The 19,515-nt window shown below is 40.7% G+C and overlaps 2 protein-coding genes across 4 annotated transcripts in view; both read right to left on the minus strand.

Annotated features, from left to right (window-relative positions):
- Positions 1-422: 422 nt before the first annotated feature.
- BAG2 (BAG cochaperone 2) lies at positions 423-15,807 on the minus strand. The gene is made up of 3 exons (XM_059399031.1): positions 15,568-15,807; positions 3,993-4,102; positions 423-1,890 (listed from the first exon to the last, which is right to left on the minus strand). The coding sequence occupies exons 1-3, from the start codon at positions 15,678-15,680 to the stop codon at positions 1,478-1,480; spliced, it is 636 nt and encodes a 211-aa protein (XP_059255014.1). The 5' UTR covers positions 15,681-15,807; the 3' UTR covers positions 423-1,477.
- Positions 15,808-17,734: 1,927 nt separating this feature from the next.
- Positions 17,735-19,515, minus strand: part of ZNF451 (zinc finger protein 451) — a 94,823-nt gene continuing 93,042 nt past the window's right edge. For all 3 annotated transcript variants that reach the window (XM_059400195.1, XM_059400192.1, XM_059400193.1), the window contains one exon: positions 17,735-19,514. In XM_059400195.1, coding sequence (XP_059256178.1) covers positions 19,468-19,514 — 47 coding nt within the window. In that variant the 3' untranslated portion in view covers positions 17,735-19,467. The remainder of the gene's footprint in view (position 19,515) is intronic.

Genomic DNA, 19,515 nt, shown 5'->3' on the forward strand with positions numbered 1-19,515 from the left:
CATTTTTGAAGTAGTATTTGAGGAGCAGTTGAGGTTTCTGTGTATCAACAACATTAGTTACTTCAAACAAATGAAAGTGTTCTATAGTTGCTTCATGTATCACAGATAAAAGAATAATCCATACATTGTTCAATCTTTTTTTTTTTTAAGATTTTATTTATTTGAGAGAGAGAGAGAGACAGTGAGAGAGAGCATGAGAGGGGAGGTCAGAGGGAGAAGCAGACTCCCCATGTTGTTGGGTGCCTGATGCGGGACTCGATCCCAGGACTCTGGGATCATGACCTGAGCTAAAGGCAGTCGCTTAACCAACTGAGCCACCCAGGGGCCCTACATTGGTCAATCTTGCTAGGAAATAAAATGCAAACAAAATTAAAGTGTTTCATATCTAATGTTAGAAAAAATAATGCTCAACTCTGGAAAGCTTCTAGTGAAACAGCTACATTTTAATTACTAAAGACAGTACAAATTGACATAACTCATACAAAAAAATTTGGATATATGTCAGGCCATGAAAATGAATATAACCTTTGACCCTGTAAATCCCACTACTGGGAATTTATACAAAGAAAATCAAAAACAAAAGAAAGAAGGAAAAAAGTCTCTGTATATAAATATGTTATAGGAATAAGCAACAAATTGGAAACAACCTAAATGTCTAGCAAGGGGAGTGGGGAAGTAAATTATACAACTATACAGAATAGAGGTTTTAAAGTTGACAAGTAGACTTTATAGCAGCATTTTAAAAAAAAGGCAAATTACAACATTGTATTTCCATAATGATTAAAAATTTAGAGAAATTATGTATTTGGAAAAAGATGAAGTGGACATATAGTTGTTCACAGTGATAACATTAGATGTGAATTCTCTCACATTTTATGTCATGTTTTCATATATATCAAGAAATATATTCATATTATCAGATGCATAAATCTGAAATTCAAAATAATTTGATAACGATATCCAAAAAAAGTACTTTATGAAAAGGTTGATGTTGGGAAAGACTCTTATTTTGTGATTCCTTTCGTCCTTCTGAACACACTACTTAGCTAATAGTAGAGGTTAATAGTGGTTAAGTTTGCATGCTGCTTAAGGTCAAGAATTTCTAGTTAACCAAATGCCCCATGTGCCCAAGTGTCTCCTTGCCAGACAAAGCCCAGGAAAGAACAAGAATGCTTTTGGCCCTGGCTGAGCAGTTACTCTCTCCTATATAGTAAATATTCATCCACAGTACAGTAAAAAATATATATTATATATATTAGGTGCTAGAGCCTAATATAAGACAAGAATTCAATCTAAAAACTTCTAGAAAGATAATTAAAATATTTCTAGTTTTAATTGTGTTTTTCACAAAACTGATGACACTGGAGTATTTTCCTCATGTGAAACAACAATCGGTATCAAATGTTACAACTAACACAAAGAACTAATGTTTAATCATTTTCATGTCATTATTTGTGAGTGCTCCTCTGTTTCAAAACTAATTAAATTTGCCTTCTGCATTTTGTTGCAGAGTTTTGGAACCAGCTCCTTTGGAATGCTCTAACAGCTTGATGGCCTTGTCAGAGTTTTCAATATTTCTAAGCAGAGTCTCTAATCTTCTCTTAATTTTCTTCTGATCTTCAAGAGCACAGCCGATTACTATGGACTGAAACTTCTGGTCAACAGGCCCAGGTGGCACCTCGGAAGAACACGCACTGTATAGTGACATCAAGTGACTCTTGGCATTTCCCAGATCATCCAGAAACTTACTGACCACCTCATCAATGATCCTGGTGGCATGCTTTAGGGATTCTTGCTGCTGGGGGTTCCTAATTGTTTCTACTGAAACTTCAACGGTGAGGGTTCGTCCCATCAAACGGTTGGCCGTCAGATTTAATTCTTCTCTTTCTCCTAAACGTAGAAAGTTTGAAACAGCCATCAGTATAAGTCATAAACTTACCAATGTTGAGAACACTAAAGGCACTTATTTGTGGCTAAAGCTATTTTCTGTAAGTGCCTTGGCTATGAAATTTTTAAAGGTAAAAGTCAAAATGATATCACATAAGATTAACTGATGAACCGTATTATATTACAGAGAGAGGTTGCAGAATACCTTTCCCTGAAGGTCTTTCTTCTTTTATTTATTTATTTATTTATTTTGAGAGAAAGAGAGAGGGAGAGGAGGGAATATGCACATCTTCATGCAGGTAGGGGAGGGGCAGAGGGAGAGAATCTCAAGCAGGCTTCATGTTCAGCCTGTGAGGCTGACATGGGGACTGATCTCACAACCCTGAGATCGTGACCTGAGCCAAAATCAAGAGTTGGATGCTTAACCGACTGAGCCACCTGGGACCCTTCCCTAAGTCTTTATGCATGGGATACCAGATGACTTCTCTAGTAGTCACATTTGAAAAAGTTTGGGCAGGTGTGCATGTGTAACTTGAATGGAGTTTAAGTCTTAACAGAGTGAATAGTGCACCTGACCAGGGTTTTGTGCTGCTTAGAGAAGACATCAGACATGATGTATGTCTCCTAAGAAGGTGCATGTAGGGGAGGAAAAATAATTTCCCCTGTACCTTTCTGAGTTCTTGGTTGAGAAACCCTGTAATAAAAAGATTAACAAGAAGAAAACCAGAAGCTTACGGATGTGTGTATTTCACATATACATGGGAGATTTTCAAGGACCCTGAGATGGCCCACCTCCCTGAGACAGATGGCCCAAGCCACTACCTTTCTAAAAACCATGTTCATCTAAGGACTAAGACGTTGAGGAAGGCCCTCCCCTCCTGAGTGAGGTTACTGGGAAAAGCAGGATAAACCAGGGTTAAGGTTGTTTTGCAGATTCAGGAGGTGCCCTCTGCAGAGATAAGAGTTTCTTGGATTTACAGTCATCCTTCTCTTCCTGGTACACAGAGGGAGGCACATTTACAAATGGAAATATCCTTTATACATTTGAACTTCCCTTATAAAAGAATAACTTCTACTCTGTTTCCAGAGCTTCTCCTGCGTCTGCAGCTTCTCAAAAATAATCAGCTTGAAATGATTCTTATGCCAAAGAACCATACTTTGGGGTGGCATATTTTGCATGTGAATCAAATACAACGCCACAATTTTGGCTGAGCAAACTTAGCCATGATAGTGGAGAAACAGCTGGCCTCAGAATTAGGCACTGACTTCATCCTTGCCAGGGAAATTTAAGCAGACCAGTGGTTTAAGTCTTGACCAGCACAGAGAGGCAATGTGGGAAAAGGGATCCACGTTTCATTATTTATATGAAAAAGTCAGCAACCTCCTCTTTGTCCTGGTTCTGTAACTCTCTTCCTAATTCATCACTCTTTGGCCAGGACGGTGAACAGACTGGCTAGATCTTGACCCTGCTGTGTATGTCTAAGAGTTCAGGGCCTGGAGTTAGACGAACGGCACACTCATGGCACCAGCCGCTGGCCCCTCAGCTTGTCTTGGGAGGCACCAGAGCAACCAGGTTGGCAAGAACACTGCCAGTGAGAGGAAACCACAAGTGCCCTGTTCCTCCACAGGCAGTCATGCTTTTAATATAGAAATGATAGCATGTTTTTATATTAATGGGGTTTTACTGGGCCCATAATTTCTTTCCTCTGCATTCTCTCTCCTTCCTCTCCTTAAATTACACTCCAAGCCCTCTCTTTTTGTCTTCTCTGCTTTTACAGCTTCTACCGTCCAGTAACTTCTGAGGAACTGAAGTTAGGAATGTGAACCTGACATCAAAGGCATCGCCTTTTACTGCTTGGGACCACCTCTCCCAGAGCTTGGAGGCCTTTTTGACTATCTCCAACCATGCCCTTGAGGGAGGGGGCAGGCCAGAAGGTGCCCTTTGGGTAAGTGGCTCCTGTAATAAGCCGACAGCTGCAGCTGCTGTCCACGCTCATGGGAGATTCTGAAGCCAACTGTACAAATTCCTCAAGTTAAACGAAAATGGACCTAAACCCCATAAAGGAATGGAAAAGATGAGCTCCCCTCTGTGGAAATGCTCTCACCGTCGCTGATCTGCCTCATGTCCTGGCTATTTTGGATGCTGTGGATCATTTCCAGGAGAATTTCTTTCTCTTGCTCAACAGCAGTTGCTGCTTCTCTCAAAGCTTCCACCCTATATGAATTGGGAAAACAAAAGTTACCACATGGAAGTTTACTTTTCCTCATCTCATTTGCTCCAACAGTTTAAAGATCACTAGGAATACTTCCCAAAAATTCTTTATCCCTCTTTAAAATTAAAAAAAAAAAATTCTGTTGTTTTATTTTATTTTTAAAAGATATTTATTTATTTATTTATTTGACAGGCAGAAAGGCAGGCAGGGGGGGAGGAGTAGGCTCCCCGCAGAGCAGAGAGCCCGATGTGGGGCTCGATCCCAGGACCTTGAGATCATGACCTGAGCTGAAGGCAGAGGCTTTAACCCACTGAGCCACCGAGGCGCCCCTCTGTTTTTTTTAAATCCCCCGACCCCACTCCCACCTTCCTCCCCACTCGTATGGCAATCATTCTATTCAGTGTTTCTCTATTTTGTATTTGTTCTTAACAATATATATATTTGCGTTTTCATCTATTTTCAATTTATATCTCATTGTTTCTTTCTTCACTCAACATTATTTTGTTAGGAACCATCCAGCTTCCTACCTAAAGATCTAATCAGTCACTTCTGATTACTGCATAGCCTTCCATGTACATCCACCTGATTTTACCTCTGCTCTCCCAGTGGAAACACTCACTTTGTCTCCTCATTTTTCATCACCACAAAAAACAAAACAAAACAAAACGCTTCAGCAAATACATGGACTTCAAAAAGAATCTCCTTGCAATAGACCCCAGGGCAGAAGTGCTAAGACACAACGTAAGTGCACCCTCAATTTAACTCAGTGCTACCACGGCTTTCCAGAATGGCTAGACTAGACCATTGTCAGGAAGCAAGCAAGCATTCTTACCCTCCTCCTTCAAGTCCCCTTAGCTGGACTAAGAATCAAATTGATATGAGACAAATTAACAGGAGAAAACAAAATTTAATAGTGTACATACAGGGAATTCACATAGACATGGAAATTCCAAAGACAGGCAAAATGAGGTATATGTTATTTTAAATGAAGGAGAAGGGGGTACAGGTGAGGGTTACGGTTAGGGTTACATTTCACAGGGTGATAAGAGCAGATGTTTGGTAATTAGATGTTTGCCCCGCCACACAGATGAGCCACTCAGATAAAATTTATCTCTGCTTATAACCTTTATTCTGGGAAAGACCCCTAACTTAGATTCTTCTGTGTGGTTCAGGGCGGGGCGGAAATTTCTTGTGAGTCTGCAGGCTCTCAAGTGCCTTCAGCTCTAAATAACCTACACGGCAAAGGGCACATTCGGCGGCGGGGGGCGGGGGCGGGGGGGGCGGCTATCCTGCGCTCCTTCGCAATATTCCCAGCAGCAAAGCACAGGAATCCCTGTGTCCTCACAGCCCGACCAACACTCAGCATTTTCCAACTTCCTATTTGTTGCCAGTCTACTAAAGTACAAGTGATATGTTCATACTTAATTTGCATTGTCTCTCGATACTAATAATTTTGGATGTCTCTTCGTATTTTTGTTAACCTGTTCATAGCCTTTTCCTGTTTTGTTTTCCCCTTCTCCAAACAGGGGTTATGGTCCTCTTGTTGGCTTGCGTACTCAAGGAATTAATCCCATGTTAGTTATAGACATTATAATCATCTTCTTCCATCCTATCAAATATGAATTTTGTTCAGGATATCCTTCACTGAATAGATAATCCTTACTTTGAAGTGATCAGATTAATCTTTACTTGGTTTTATTTTGCCTTACAGTTTATGCTTTCGAAGTTTTACTTCAGGTTTTTCCCATCCTAGCTCATAGGTGTTTTCCTACCCTTCTTCCTATTAACTTTATTGCTTTACCCTCTCGTATTTATGTCTTACTCCCCGCTGAGTAAGGAGCCCAATGTGTAACTCCATCTCAGACCCTGGGATCATCACCCAAGCTGAAGGCAGACGCTTAACCTACTGCGCCACCCAGGTGTCCCTGATTCTTCTAGACTGATGATTGTATCATCTATACAAAATTAGAGCTTTAATCTCTTTCTTCGTATTATTGACTAAAGTCCGCTTTACTTTATTAAACAGAAGATCTTTTTCTTTTCCTGAATTTAAAGGAAACATCTCTGTAGGTTTTTGGTATAAAGCCCATATCAAACTACAGAAGCACAACTTTCCCTAATTCCCCGAAGTGTAAACACACATGCACTTACTACACATTCACATGATCATGCCCAGTCACTAAAGAAAAGTCTGTGGAATCAGGAGAGGAAGAAAAAAGAAAATCCTGTATATTTCCAAGTGCTTTGTTTTCAGGGCACTTCTTGTTATACATTACCCATATATAAGTTGCCAACTTTTGCAAAATGAACAGTGACAGACTTATTCTCAGTGTTGAGATGGCCGTAGAAACACGAGATCAGGGATGCCTGGGTGGCTCAGTTGGTTAAGCAGCTGCCTTCGGCTCAGGTCATGATCCCAGGGTCCTGGGATCGAGTCCCACATCGGACTCCTTGCTCGGCAGGGAGCCTGCTTCTCCCTCTGCCTCTGCCTGCCTCTTTGTTTGCCTGTGCTCGCTCGCTCTCTCTCCCTCTGTCTCTCACAAATAAATAAATAAAATCTTAAAAAAAAAAAAAAAAGAAACATGAGATCATGGAAGATCTAATCCTGACTGCTGCTCTAAGTGGGCACGGAAGGAGCAACTTTACTAATGTTTGAGCACATGTCCATTCCATTTAAGGCAACCCTATCCATCCCAACCACACATTTGCCTTTTCCCCAACAGCCATCCACCTGTTATACCCCAAAATAGTACTGAGAGTCCACAAAGTCATAGGGTCTCTCTGTTTATCAAGATACTAAATATATGTTGAACTCTGTGTTTATAAGAGCTAGTAAAAGCAAAGAGCTGGTAAGATTCTTGCATGACAAATGTGGCTGGAAAACACAATAAAAAAAATCTTTTTTTTTTTTTTTAATATTTTATCTATTCATTTGACAGAAAGAGACACAGTGACCGAGAGAGAGAGAACATAAGCAGGGGGGAGTGGGGTTAAGGAGAAGCAGACTCCCAGGTGAACAGGGAGCCTGACGTGGGGCTCTATCCCAGGACCCTGGAACCAAGACCCGAGCTGAAGGCAGACGCCTAATGACTGAGCCACCCAGAACAGTCTTCTGTAAAATAGCAAAAATTCAGCAGCAGGCCCACTTCCAGCACCATTCATTATGTGCTTATACAGTTTACATTCACAAACTCTCAGACAGATAAACTAGGGCCCAGTACAACTCAGAGAGAGACTGAGTTGGCACTAATATGAAACAAACCAGGACTCTAGTGTTTAAATGACAAAGATGAATCATGTGATTGGTAAATGAGAGGATGCTGAAAGAAGCGATGAATTTTTCAAGACTCATTAGAGTTTGTACTCAAATGTACAATGATAGAGAATCTAATATTATTCAAAAAAGGAAGGCTTCATTTACAACATGTTTTACCACTAAGTTCAGGGAGTTGTTAACAAGAAAATGGTTTAAAAGGGGACACTCTAGGGAAAAAAATAAGTCTATCATAGAAGGAAGACATTTTGCCATTAAATGAGGCCAAATACAGAACTCATTAGATGGAAATTTTGAGTCTTGTGGGGTTTTTTTGTTTGTTTGTTTGTTTTGTTTTTGTTTTCCCCCAATACTAGAAATTGCCAGGGCATTTTCCCTGTGAAAAACAGATTTCATCTTTTATGGAACTTCTCATATACATTTTTATGTATACCTTTTTCATCTCATAGCAAAGATAAAATGCCATTCTTCAGAATGTAAAGATTTCAAAGGTTTGTTTTTTTGGCACCATTGACATTTGCTGTTACCTCTCGCTGAACCTAGATCTCTACTTAGTTTATTCAAGTAATATCTGTACTGTTTCTCAGCCACTGAGATCTTTAAATTCATCTCACATATAAATCTGTGTACAACCTTTCCATTTAGTTCTGGAAAATTGTTAACCATAGTATCTTCGAATATTTCCTGTCCTCCATTCTATTACTTTCTTCTGGAACTCTGGTTAGACAAGGTTGGACAACCTCACCTTAGCCTTCATGTTTTTTTAACACCTCATTTGACAACAATTCTCTTGGCGGAGAAGGGTGGTTATGTTTTTACTAACTGATCCTAGAAGAGCTACATTTCCAAAATTGGTTAAGTACTTCTCCTCATAACAAGGCTGGCCTGAGTTGTACTCCTGGAAAACTCTCTGCCTGCAACTGCAATGAAGCCAGCTTAGACAAAAAGAAATTTTAGTCAGAAAATTCTTATGAGGGCAAAAGTGAAGTGTACACATTCTCAGCTAGTCTTCGGGTCTCCCACACCTCACAAGTCTCTGCAGCCAGCAATCAAAAGGACACACTGTTGGGGTGCCTCGGTGGCTCAATGGGATAAAGCCTCTGCCTTCAGCTCAGGTCATGATCCCAGTGTCCTGGGATCGAGGCCCACATCAAGCTCTTTGCTCAGAGGGAGCCTGCTCCCTCCTCTCTTTCTGCCTGCCTCTTTGTCTAGTTGTGATCTCTGTCTGTCAAATAAATAAATAAAATATTAAAAAAAAAAATAAGGACACATTGTTGAGAGAAGTAGAGGTCTGAGAGCAACTTCACCAGACTGAGGTACTGTGGATCAATCAGCTAACAGCAGGCAGTGAAGCTGTGATGACTTTTCCATCATGCTGTTCAAACTAACTTTGCCACTCACAGGCTGTGTAACCTTGAGCAGTTAAGTTCTCATTGCCTGCCTCAATTTCTCCACTTAGGAAAAAGGAAAAATGAAAGGGTGGTTTATGGGGCACCTGGGTGGCTCATTGGGTTAAAGCCTCTGCCTTCAGCTCGGGTCATGATCCCGGGGTCCTGGGATGGAGTCCTGCATCGGGCTCTCTGCTCAGCAGGGAGCCTGCTTCCTCCTCTCTCTCTCTGCCTGCCTCTCTGCCTACTTGTGATCTCCCTCTTGTCAATTAAATAAATAAAACCATTAAAAAAAAAAAAAAAGAAAGGGTTGTTTGTGATTGAAGGAAAGCAGGTTAAGAGTTCAACACAATGTGGTGCCTGGGTGGCTCAGTGGGGTAAGCCTCTGCCTTCGGCTCAGGTCATGATCTCAGAGTCCCAGGATCAAGCCCTGCAGGGGGTACCTCCCTCTCTGCCCTCTCTCCTCTCTGCCTACTTGTGATCTCTCTCTCTCTGTCAAATAAATAAATAAAATCTTTTTTAAAAAAAGAGTTTAACACAATGACTAACAGCACTGACTAAAACAATTATATTTATGAGTTGACACGTGTGGTGTGTCTACAATTGGTGCTGGCAAACAGCTTTGTGGTATTTATGACACACTTACCATTACAAACTCAGGCTTATAAATAATAAGAATTTGTACTTTCATAAAAAGGAACGGAACAGGCAAATGCTCCTATCATGAATTTATTTGGAAAAAAAAAATTCTTTCTTTTTTTCTTTTTTTAAAGTAGGCTCCACACCCAGTGTGGAACTTGAACTCATGACCCCAAGATGAACACCTAAGCTGAAATCAAGAGTCAGATGCTTAACCAACTGTTTTCAGGGGCCCCCAGAAACATAACTTCTTTTTTTTTTTTTTTTAAGATTTTATTTATTTATTTGACAGAGATCACAAGCAGGCAGAGAAGCAGGCAGAGAGAGAGGAGGAAGCAGGCTCCCTGCTGAGCAGAGAGCTCGATGCGGGGCTCCATCCCAGAGCCCTGGGATCATGACCTGAACCGAAGGCAGAGGCTTTAACCCAATGAGCCATCAGGCGCCCCCCGAAAACATAACTTCTAAAACAAATTCTAAAAATCATAGTCCCACCTCATATTTAATATTTTTATACCCAAGAAACAAGAGTTGGTGAGGATGAGGAAAAAAAAAAGAACCCTCAATGCTCTTTGGTGGAAATGCAAACTGGTGTAGCCACTATGGAAAACAGTATGGAGCTTCCTCAAAAAATTAAAAATGGGGGCACCTGGATGGTTCAGTTGGTAGAGTGTGTAACACTTGATCTTGGGTTTGTGGGTTTAAGCCCCATGCTGGGTGTAGAGATTACTTAAAAATAAAATCTTTCAAATATTAAAAACTGAACTACCCTATAATACCCAAAGTATATAAAAACACAAATTAGAAAGGATATATGTACCTTTATGATTATTGCAGAATTATTATGGAAGCAGCCCAAGTGTCCATTGATACACAGAATATTATTCAGCCATAAAAAAGAATGAAATTTCACCATTTGCAACAACATGGATGGAGCTTGAGAGTATAAGGCTAAGCAACGTTAGTCAGTCAGAGAAAGATAAATTACATATGGTTTCACTCATATATGGCATTTTAAAGAAACAAAACAAATTGACAAAAATGGGGAGAGAAGAGACAAACCAAAAAACCAGACTTAATTATAGAGAATAAATGGGCAGTTACTAGAGGGGAGGAATGCAGGGGGATGGGTGAAATAGGTGAAGGGGATTAAGAATACACTTACATTTTTTTTTTTTAATTTTATTTTTAAGTGATCACTACACCGAATATGGGGCTAGAACTTACAATCCCCACATCATGAGTCACATGCTCTGAGTCAGCCAGATACCCCAAGAACACACTTATCCTGATGAGCAATGAGTAATGTAGATAATTGCTGAATCACTATATTGTACACCTAAAACTAACATAACACCAGATGTTAACTATATCACCTAAAACTAATATAACACCAGATGTTAACTATATTGGAATTAAAATAAAGAATTAAAGTAAAAAAAAAATACTCTTGTGGGATTCCTGGGTGGCTTAACTCATTGACTGCCTGACTAGATTTTGGCTCAGGTCATGATCTCAGAGTCCTGGGATTGAGACCTATATCAGGCTCTGCACTCAGAGGGGAGTCTTCTAGTCTTCTTCAGGATTCTCTCTCTCTCTCTCTCCCCCTCTGCCCCTCCCTCTGTGCTTTCTCTTTCATAAATAAATAAATCTTTAAAAAAAATACTCTTGTATCTAAAGAATGTTACAACAATCACTTATATTCTAGGCAATATAAGATTTTTGAATAAGTTTTCCTAATCATCAGCAAAATATTAAAATACATTCACCACTGAGACCCTTTAATATAAAAATGGAGCTGGTGTTTAATGGGACTGGTGTTAGGAGCTACTCATCACTACTGTGGCCTTAGGCAGGCCACGCAATCCCTCTGGACCTCAGTTCCTTCATTTCTGAAGAGATAACATACATGTGCCCTCCTCTACCTCAAAGGATTTTTTAAGGTTCAAATGACAATGTATATGAGAAATGGTCTTTTAAATTATAGGCTGTTGCTCAATATTAACTATGATGCTACTTGTTTTGTGACTCCTGAGACACTGGCACACCCTAAGAAACTTTAAGCAACAGGAAACTTTTGGCCAAATGATCCATGTCACTCCTGGCCCCAACCTTTCATTCCCTGGCTGCTGAGGAAGTCACAGCAGATGGCTGATAGCAGGGGGAAGGAGCTACAATATGACCAGTTTGGGGAAATTGGTGAACAATCTCCCAATCCTATCGACTTCTCCTCAGCCATCTTTCACAACCCATCTTCCAAACATCTTCGTTACCATCCAGAGCCTTCTAAGAGCCACTCAGTACTTGGCACTCAGTAGGTGTTTGATATTGACTTAACTTGAGAACCAATTTATATGGAATTTTGGGGGCACCTGGCTGGCTCAGATGGTGGGAGCATGTGACTCTTGGGTTGTAAGTTTAAGCCCCATGTTGGCTGTAGAGATTACTCAAAACTAAAACCTTTAAAAAAATAAAGTAAATAAGTAAATAAATGGAATTTTCACATCTTCCAGTAAAATCATAATTCATCCATATATGATTCCTACATTTTGAAATACTATAAGCAAGAAGAGTTAGGTATCCCTGGGTAAAGAAAGATACAAATAGCTTTCTTGCCATGAGAAGAGTCATTTTAGGCCCCCAGCCATTTTGTGAAAGAATGAGAACAGTCACCACACGGCCAGAAGACAGCCTCATCATATCCAGAAATGAAGATAGACTACTTGATACACTGTAGGTTTTAAACCGCTTTGAGCACTCAGATACCAGACCAACTGGAGCCAGAGAACTGATGATGCTGACCCTTCCCGGCCCTCATGACTCTGGCTTGGACTTAGTCACCCCAGTTCCATGCTGTATTCCCCACAGTGTAAGCATCTTCATGAATATGTATGCACCCTCAGTTAAAACTTCCCCATTTTTGTCATTCTGGGAGATGCTTCTTTGGGAATGATTTCCCATGTTCTCCTTTACTTGTTGCAAGTAAAACCCTTCCTTTTCCTATTCTTTGGTTTGGCTGTGTCTTTTGGCTTGATACCCATCAAGAGGCAAACCTTGGTAACAATAAGACACATCTAACTTTAAGAGAATACAGGTGTAATATATTAAGCAGTACAGCCAGTCTTCCTGGGTTCTAGGCTGGGGGATCTTAGACAAGTCATTTAACTTTCTATGCCTCAATTTCCCATTTGGAGAATGGAGGTGATAGTAACTTCCACAAAGGAATGGGGCATGGTGAAGAATCATTGCTCATTTAATCAATCAATGTTAGCATGTATTATTTATAAATTATGGTAATGGTTAAAAAACTAATAGTAATAAGCAAGTGTCTTGAGCCACTGATGAATGCAAAAATCGGATATCATTTAGAATTGGTCAAAAAACTGGGAGAGAGGGGTGCCTGGATGGCTCAGTCAGTTAAGGGTCTGACTCTTGGTTTTGGTTCAGGTGATGGTCTTAATGTTGGGAGATTGAGCCCCATATGGGGTTCAGTGCTGAGTGGGCTTGAGGATCTTTCCCTTCCCTCTGACTCCCCCTCTGCTCCTCCTACTCCCACCCTCCCCCACTCCGCTTTCTCCCTCTCTCAAATAAAAATAAAATCTTAAAAAAACAAACAAAACTGGGAGAGAAAGGAATCACCTTTTTAGGAGGAAACAAGAAAGCAGATGAGGTGGAGTCAAGAAAGAGAAAAAGTATTAGAAACAAACGGAATTCCTTCAATGACATGTAGAATGCTGCCAAACATTTTAAAGTATTTAAAAATCACGTACACCAGGGGCGCCTGGGTGGCTCAGTGGATTAAAGCATCTGCCTTCGGCTCAGGTCATGATCCCAGGATTCTGGGATCGAGCCCCACATTGGGCTCTCTGCTTGGCAGGGAGGCTGCTTCCCCCTCTCTCTCTCTCTGCCTGCCTCTCTGCCTGCTTGTGATCTCTCTGTCAAATAAATAAAATATTAAAAAAAAATCACGTACACCAGTAGTTCATACTCTAGGTCATAAAGCACTTAACATAATTCTGTCTTCAGTTTCATATGGAAGGAGTTCTACCCCAGTTGACAAAATTAATATGGTTGGGGAACTACATGTAAACTTTTAAGTATTAAACTACAGTGTTTTATTCTACCTAAATCACTGCTTTAGTGGTCATCCTTAATATGAAATTAAACTATTAGAGCAAAATTACGTAGATGTTTCTTTTACAAATAAATCTTCTAGGCATGATGCTAGTTTTTAACAACGTGGTGCTCTGTGACGCTGCCCATCCATGTAGTTTCAAAGGAACTTTAACGGATCATCATTAGCATTTTTCTTTATTTTTACTACGTTCTAAAACACTTTTGATGGTGTATCACTTTTTTTTTCAAAGGAAGGAACAAAGCTTACAGAAGTCTAAAATTACAAGAGAAGTCCTTAAAATCAGTAATTAGCACACTTTAATCAGTCTTTCCTCCTCAGCTCAAGGGTTAATTAAGCAACTTATAATTTAATCACTCATATACAGTAATCAATTCACTTCACGTTAATCAAACATTAGAATATACGAATACTCAAAACCAGAGGGTTTCTTTTTTTAAAGATTAGTACCTGACTGTCTTTGTACCTACCACACGTGAGGTGTTAATTCAAGTTTGAGAATGACTCAGCTTGAAGAAGGGAGGGGCACTGGCCTCCTCATTGCTTTCAGAAAAAAATCTTTCCTGACTAGCGGGGAGAGAGCCCCGAAATGGTTGAGAACACACCCTCAAAGTTCAAAATATCTGGGGAGATGTGTGACTTACTTGGAATGCTGCTACATAAAAAGAAATATTATTCGTCAGAGGGACACTACTGATCTTCAGTCTTGTTGCACTTTCTCTGGGGATTAATGCATCAAGCTCAACCATGGGGAAGAATTACTTTTCTCTTGTTCCATCTGTCTCATTCTGAGCAGAACCCTAGAATGTGGTTTTGGCTCAGGTTTCTCTATCATCCATGAAATCAGGGTGCCTGGCGAATTTCTCATCTTCTGACCCTTTTCTCAGGGTAATAATAATAATAAATGCCTCAACTGCTGAGATACGCTGTGGTTCTTTAGGCACTTTCCTGGCAAATAACTGTTTTGGTATATAAATTGAGGGAGATAAAGACACACATGCACTCTTTCTTAAAATTTTTGGCTTACATATTTCTTTGCTCACCCAGAACCTGGTGAAAACTGTTGGGGGGTGGGGGAAACCCGCTGTAGTTTCAGGGGGTTGTGGGGCCTTAGTAAGATTTTCATTTAAGGACATCTGCGCACAATCTACACAGTAACTTGGGTGATACATTTATAGGGAGTACATAAAAGTTTTCATACGCTGTTAAGGGAAACAAGTATTTCTAAAATTTACTATACACTATTTAAAAACTGCATAGAACCGTAACACTATATATTATTTAATAAAATCTTATCCAGGAAAGAGTGGGGGGGGGGAACCTGCCTATCTTACTTACGCTTTCAGGCCCGTGACTAGCACTTTCAAGAAGGTGTCTTCTATGGGAGGAGATGCACAGTAAATACTGAGAAACTAACGGAATGGGTTAATACAGCACGCCGGGTTTTAGGGGAAAATGGAAGCTGCAGGGTCTTATTCCACCAAGCACCCAGCCACCGTTCACGCCGCAGTCCCTCCATCTGTCCTACTCGTCCCTAATCCTTGCTCTCGGAGGAATCCTGGATTTATTTTTTGCTCTGCTGTTTTGAGGAAACTTACCACTCACCTCGAGGACCACTAAATTGCTGGCGCTCTTAAAAATGACTACTAGGAAGACAGAGAGAGAGAGAGGAAAAAAAAAAAAACCACCTCTGGGAAGACCACATTCTGGCACTCAGAAAATTCTAGAAGTTCTGCAGTCCCGGAGTGTCACAGTCTCTAACCTCAAATAACGTCACCGTAACTTTTGCCTTCTCTGATTTTTCTCCGCTCAGGTCTAGCTGTGAGAATGTGGCCACCAATAATACGCTCACAGGTTTTTGTTTAAGTCGAATGCGCTTTCTCTCGGTGGGAGAAGAAAATCCACCCACAGCCAGACAAAACTGCACCGCCTCGGCGGAGAGGGAATCTCCGGCAAGCAACTTCCCCGGCTGCAGCCCCCGGGACCGCGCCGGGCCGGCCCGCCGCGCACGGCCTCCGCCCGCGAACCGCTCACCTGAGCTCCAGCTGGTCCAGGCTCTCCAGCAGGCGGCTGGAGCGGTCGGCCATGGAGGAGGAGCGGCAGAAGCGCCCTTCGTTGGCTTTCGCGTTGATCTTCGCCTGAGCCATCTGAGCCTCTTAGGCGGGGCAGCCAAGAGGTCACCGGCCTCTCCGGCGGCGGCGAGTGGAGAGTCCGGCGGCTGCAGGCGTCGCCGTCACCGCGCGGGGCGCCCGCCTCCCTCTGACGCCCGCGGAGGGCGGCCCGGGAGGACGCGCCGACACCGCCGCCGCCACCGCCGCGTGGCCAAACAAGGGCAGGCGCGCCGCCCGCCAGGCTCGGGGCTACGGTGCCTGGCAGGGAGCAGCTGCGGCTGCGGCAGGGAGCTTGCTGGCTGCTGGGCCTCGCATCCCGATGGGCCGCCAGGGGCCCCCGGGCCAGAGGAGAAAAGCCCGGCGGCCTCCGAGGTACCTGGAGGGGTGGGCGCGGGAAGGTGAGGACCTAATGTGATCGCTGGACCTTTCTAGCGATCAACCCAGTGCCCAGCGGAGACCATCTACCACCCCCTGCCCCCCCTCCCTCGAGCAGAACAGCCCCTACCCCTGTGAGCCCTCAACTCTGCAGCCTGAATGTAGCCAGCTCCCCATACACGAAGGTACCTAACGGTAGGCTGTGGTTATTTATTTTTTTAATTTAATTTAAGTGTTTAATTTGGGAGAGAGATCACAAGTAGGCAGACAGGCAGGCAGAGAGAGAGGGGAAACAGAGCAGAGAGCCCGATGCGGGACTCGATCTCAGGTCCCGGAGATCATGACCTGAGCAGAAGGCAGAGGCTTTAACCCACTGAGCCACCCAGGCGCCCGGGTAGGCTGTGGTTATTACTTAGTGACAACTTCACTTATTTTCTCCCACTGCCCATAATCCACGGCAAAACCAAAGGCATTAAAAAATCTGTTGATGGGGGAGAAAAGATTCCTTTATGGCACAGATTACATTCAAGTACAGCTCCTTGCAGTCTGTACTTGCCTGATCCTGTCTTGTTGCCAGCCCCTTTCCTGAGGTGGAAATAATGAAAGCCTGGACACCACCACTGAAGCCTATATGGGAAGGAAAGCTATCCTTTCTCTTTCACACCCAATTTATTTAAATCTCCTGTTAATTAAAAAACATGCGGCAAGTCACTAGGGCAGATAATATAAAGGTCAGTAAAAGCGGTACAGGATTGGGAGTACAGATTTAGGTACTTAGAAACTTGTGCTTTGCTCTCATGCCATTATAGCCATGCGCCTCATAGTACAGGGATGAGAATGTACAGGGCACATAAAATGACAGATAATAACAGTTTAAAGCTGAATCATAACCTTTAATCTGAGATCAAAGCCATTTAAATACTTGAACAGAGATGAGTTTGGATTCCAGTTCCCTCTGAACTTAATCTACATACTAATAAACTATTTTTGTAGGGGATTATTCGACCTCATTAAATACATTTTGTCGTCATCACTACATAGACGTGGAATCCAAAGACATGTGAATGGTTTGAAAGTCTATCATGTAATTTTAGAATCATCCTGGACTCTTTCTCTCCAGTTCTATAGATGCTACCCATAAGTAAATCCCCTCAGCTCTACTTTTACAATATACTAGGATTCTTCTCCCCAGTTCCACTGTTAACACTCTGGTCCCAACACAATCAATTTTCACCTGGCTACTAAAACGCCTTCCTATCTGGTCTTTCTCCTACTCTTGCCTCTGGTGCATATGTTCTCAATATAGTAACTACAGATAATCCTTCCAAAAAAGCCAAGATCACACCACTCAGTCTCAGAAACACAATCTTTCCCTTCTCTATTTGCCTACATTAGTTACCAACATTGGATATACTTATAATAGGATAACACTCTATCCAACCCTCTCTCCCCCTGTCATGTGTTCCATAAAGGAATGTGAACTTTGTTTTGCTCACTGGTATATCCCCAGTGCTTAGAACAGTCACTGGCACATGGTTAAGTACTCAATAAATACTTTGTGAGGGAGTGAATGAATGAATAAGTGAATGATTTAATGAAAAGATATGCATCTTTATCAATGTTGGAAACATTTACTTTTGATAACAATCCATTTAACTTTCTGTAATATCATCCACTGATTACCGTAGTGTCTAAATTAAGTTCAAATTATGAAATAATTTAAAAATGATTTTTAATTGCTTAACAAGTGGAAATACAGTGACAATTATTAATGAAAACAGTAAACAACCCAATTATTGTTTTAAGGGTTATGATGAAATATCCCTTTAGTGTCATATAAAAAACTTCATTTACTCTCTACCATACACACCACAAAAGCTTAACAGAACATCAGTGTATATCACACATGTGTGAGGTACCTCTAGCAAAGAGGTGTTGATTTCTCTTTCCCACATCTGCTTCACCCCTCTTCTTTCTGGATCATCCTTTCTCTGCTCCTCACTATTGAGCAAGATCTTGGAGAGGTCTGTAAGGTCCAGCTCATGACTACCTCCTAAAATCCTGCCTGAGGACTTTAACATACAAATTAAAAGTACAAGTGGTCGTTTTGGAAAAATGGTAAATTCTCAACCAACCGGTCTGTCTACTTAAAAAAAAAAAAAAATACAAGCAGGTAGGACAGAACTGACATCGTAAGAAATAAAAACACAAACTGGTTTCCAATGTGGATTGGAAAGATTATAGTAATAGAACAAACAAACAGTAATGCTATTTCACACTAAAATATCAAGTTGCAGAGGAAGAAAATTCTAGCCATGATTTTTTTTTTGTCTTAAAGACAAATTCATATTTATAGAAAAATTTAAGTCTGGTATGTAATTACTACTTAAAATCTTTAGGGAAGACTTTGTGCACACACACAAAGATAGTATGACAAGCCCTTCTTCGGTCTTCTATTTATGTAATGTTTTTTATTCTTCACAATGGAGCCTGACCATTTAAAAACTAAATGTTTAATACCAAATGTAGGAAGCTGACGGTTTAATTAATAATTAAAATGAAGACACTTCAAATGAAATAAAAATTTTAAAGGTTAAGGAAGATTACTCCTGAGTAGACCATCAACATTATTTTTTGGAAGAATATTATGTTTACACAAATATATATAAAAAAGGACTGTTATTAAAAATACATTTAATTCTATGGAAATATTTTTATATCATTCCCTTTAAACTATAGATAATACAAGTCACATGAAAGTCTAAGCAGGTAAAAGGAATGGAAAAGGTTTCAATAATTTCAAAGAAATTAGGGTTTTTTGTTTTGTTTTTAATTACAGCAATGTGGTACTCCAGTTACAGCAGGATAATACAGCTGAGTGAAACCTACAAAGAACATTGCCCATTAAAAGTTTTTAATCTGTTTCCATGATCAGTTTCCATTAATCTCTTCTAATAATCATAAACAAAGATCTCAAAGGTATTCTATATTAGTGCCACATAAGAAATAGAATTTACAGAAAAACTGAGCTATGACAGCTTTATTTATATTCATTTTCACTCCTAAAAAACTAGAATCATCTGTTACAGTACAAATAAAATTAAACAACTAATGCTATTTGGGAAACATATAAACAATAGTCAAGAGCCTCTCTATTTTTTTAGTTCTTTTAACCTAAATATATAAATTCAGAGTTAACTGGAAAACTGTGATAACTATATTAGAATACATGATTTGTATCTGCATTAACATGTATTCTATTCTTCTGTACAATTTGCCAAATAGCACAAAAATACAAAGCAAATATCAGATGCAAAAGCAAAAAAAACATGTTTCCAAATACATTTGTACCAACAGATTTCTGGTCTCCTTTAGAAAACAAACTCAAGAATTGATTATCCTGAGTTTCTTCAAGGCCACTTGATGTTGTGTGGTAATAACTTTACAATTACATTTCCTCAAGACTTCTTCTAATAGCTTCTTCTAATTCCACATC

The sequence above is a fragment of the Mustela nigripes genome, chromosome 5 (genome assembly GCF_022355385.1).
Source record: "Mustela nigripes isolate SB6536 chromosome 5, MUSNIG.SB6536, whole genome shotgun sequence".
NCBI lineage: Eukaryota > Metazoa > Chordata > Mammalia > Carnivora > Mustelidae > Mustela > Mustela nigripes.

Coding starts and splice junctions, on each gene's coding strand:
- BAG2 (XM_059399031.1), bottom strand. CDS start 15,680: ATGGCTCAGGCGAAGATCAACGCGAAAGCCAACGAAGGGCGCTTCTGC. Junction 4,103..15,567: donor CTGGACCAGCTGGAGCTCAG/GTGAGCGGTTCG, acceptor CAATTCATATAG/GGTGGAAGCTTTGAGAGAAG. Junction 1,891..3,992: donor CATGAGGCAGATCAGCGACG/GTGAGAGCATTT, acceptor TTCTACGTTTAG/GAGAAAGAGAAGAATTAAAT.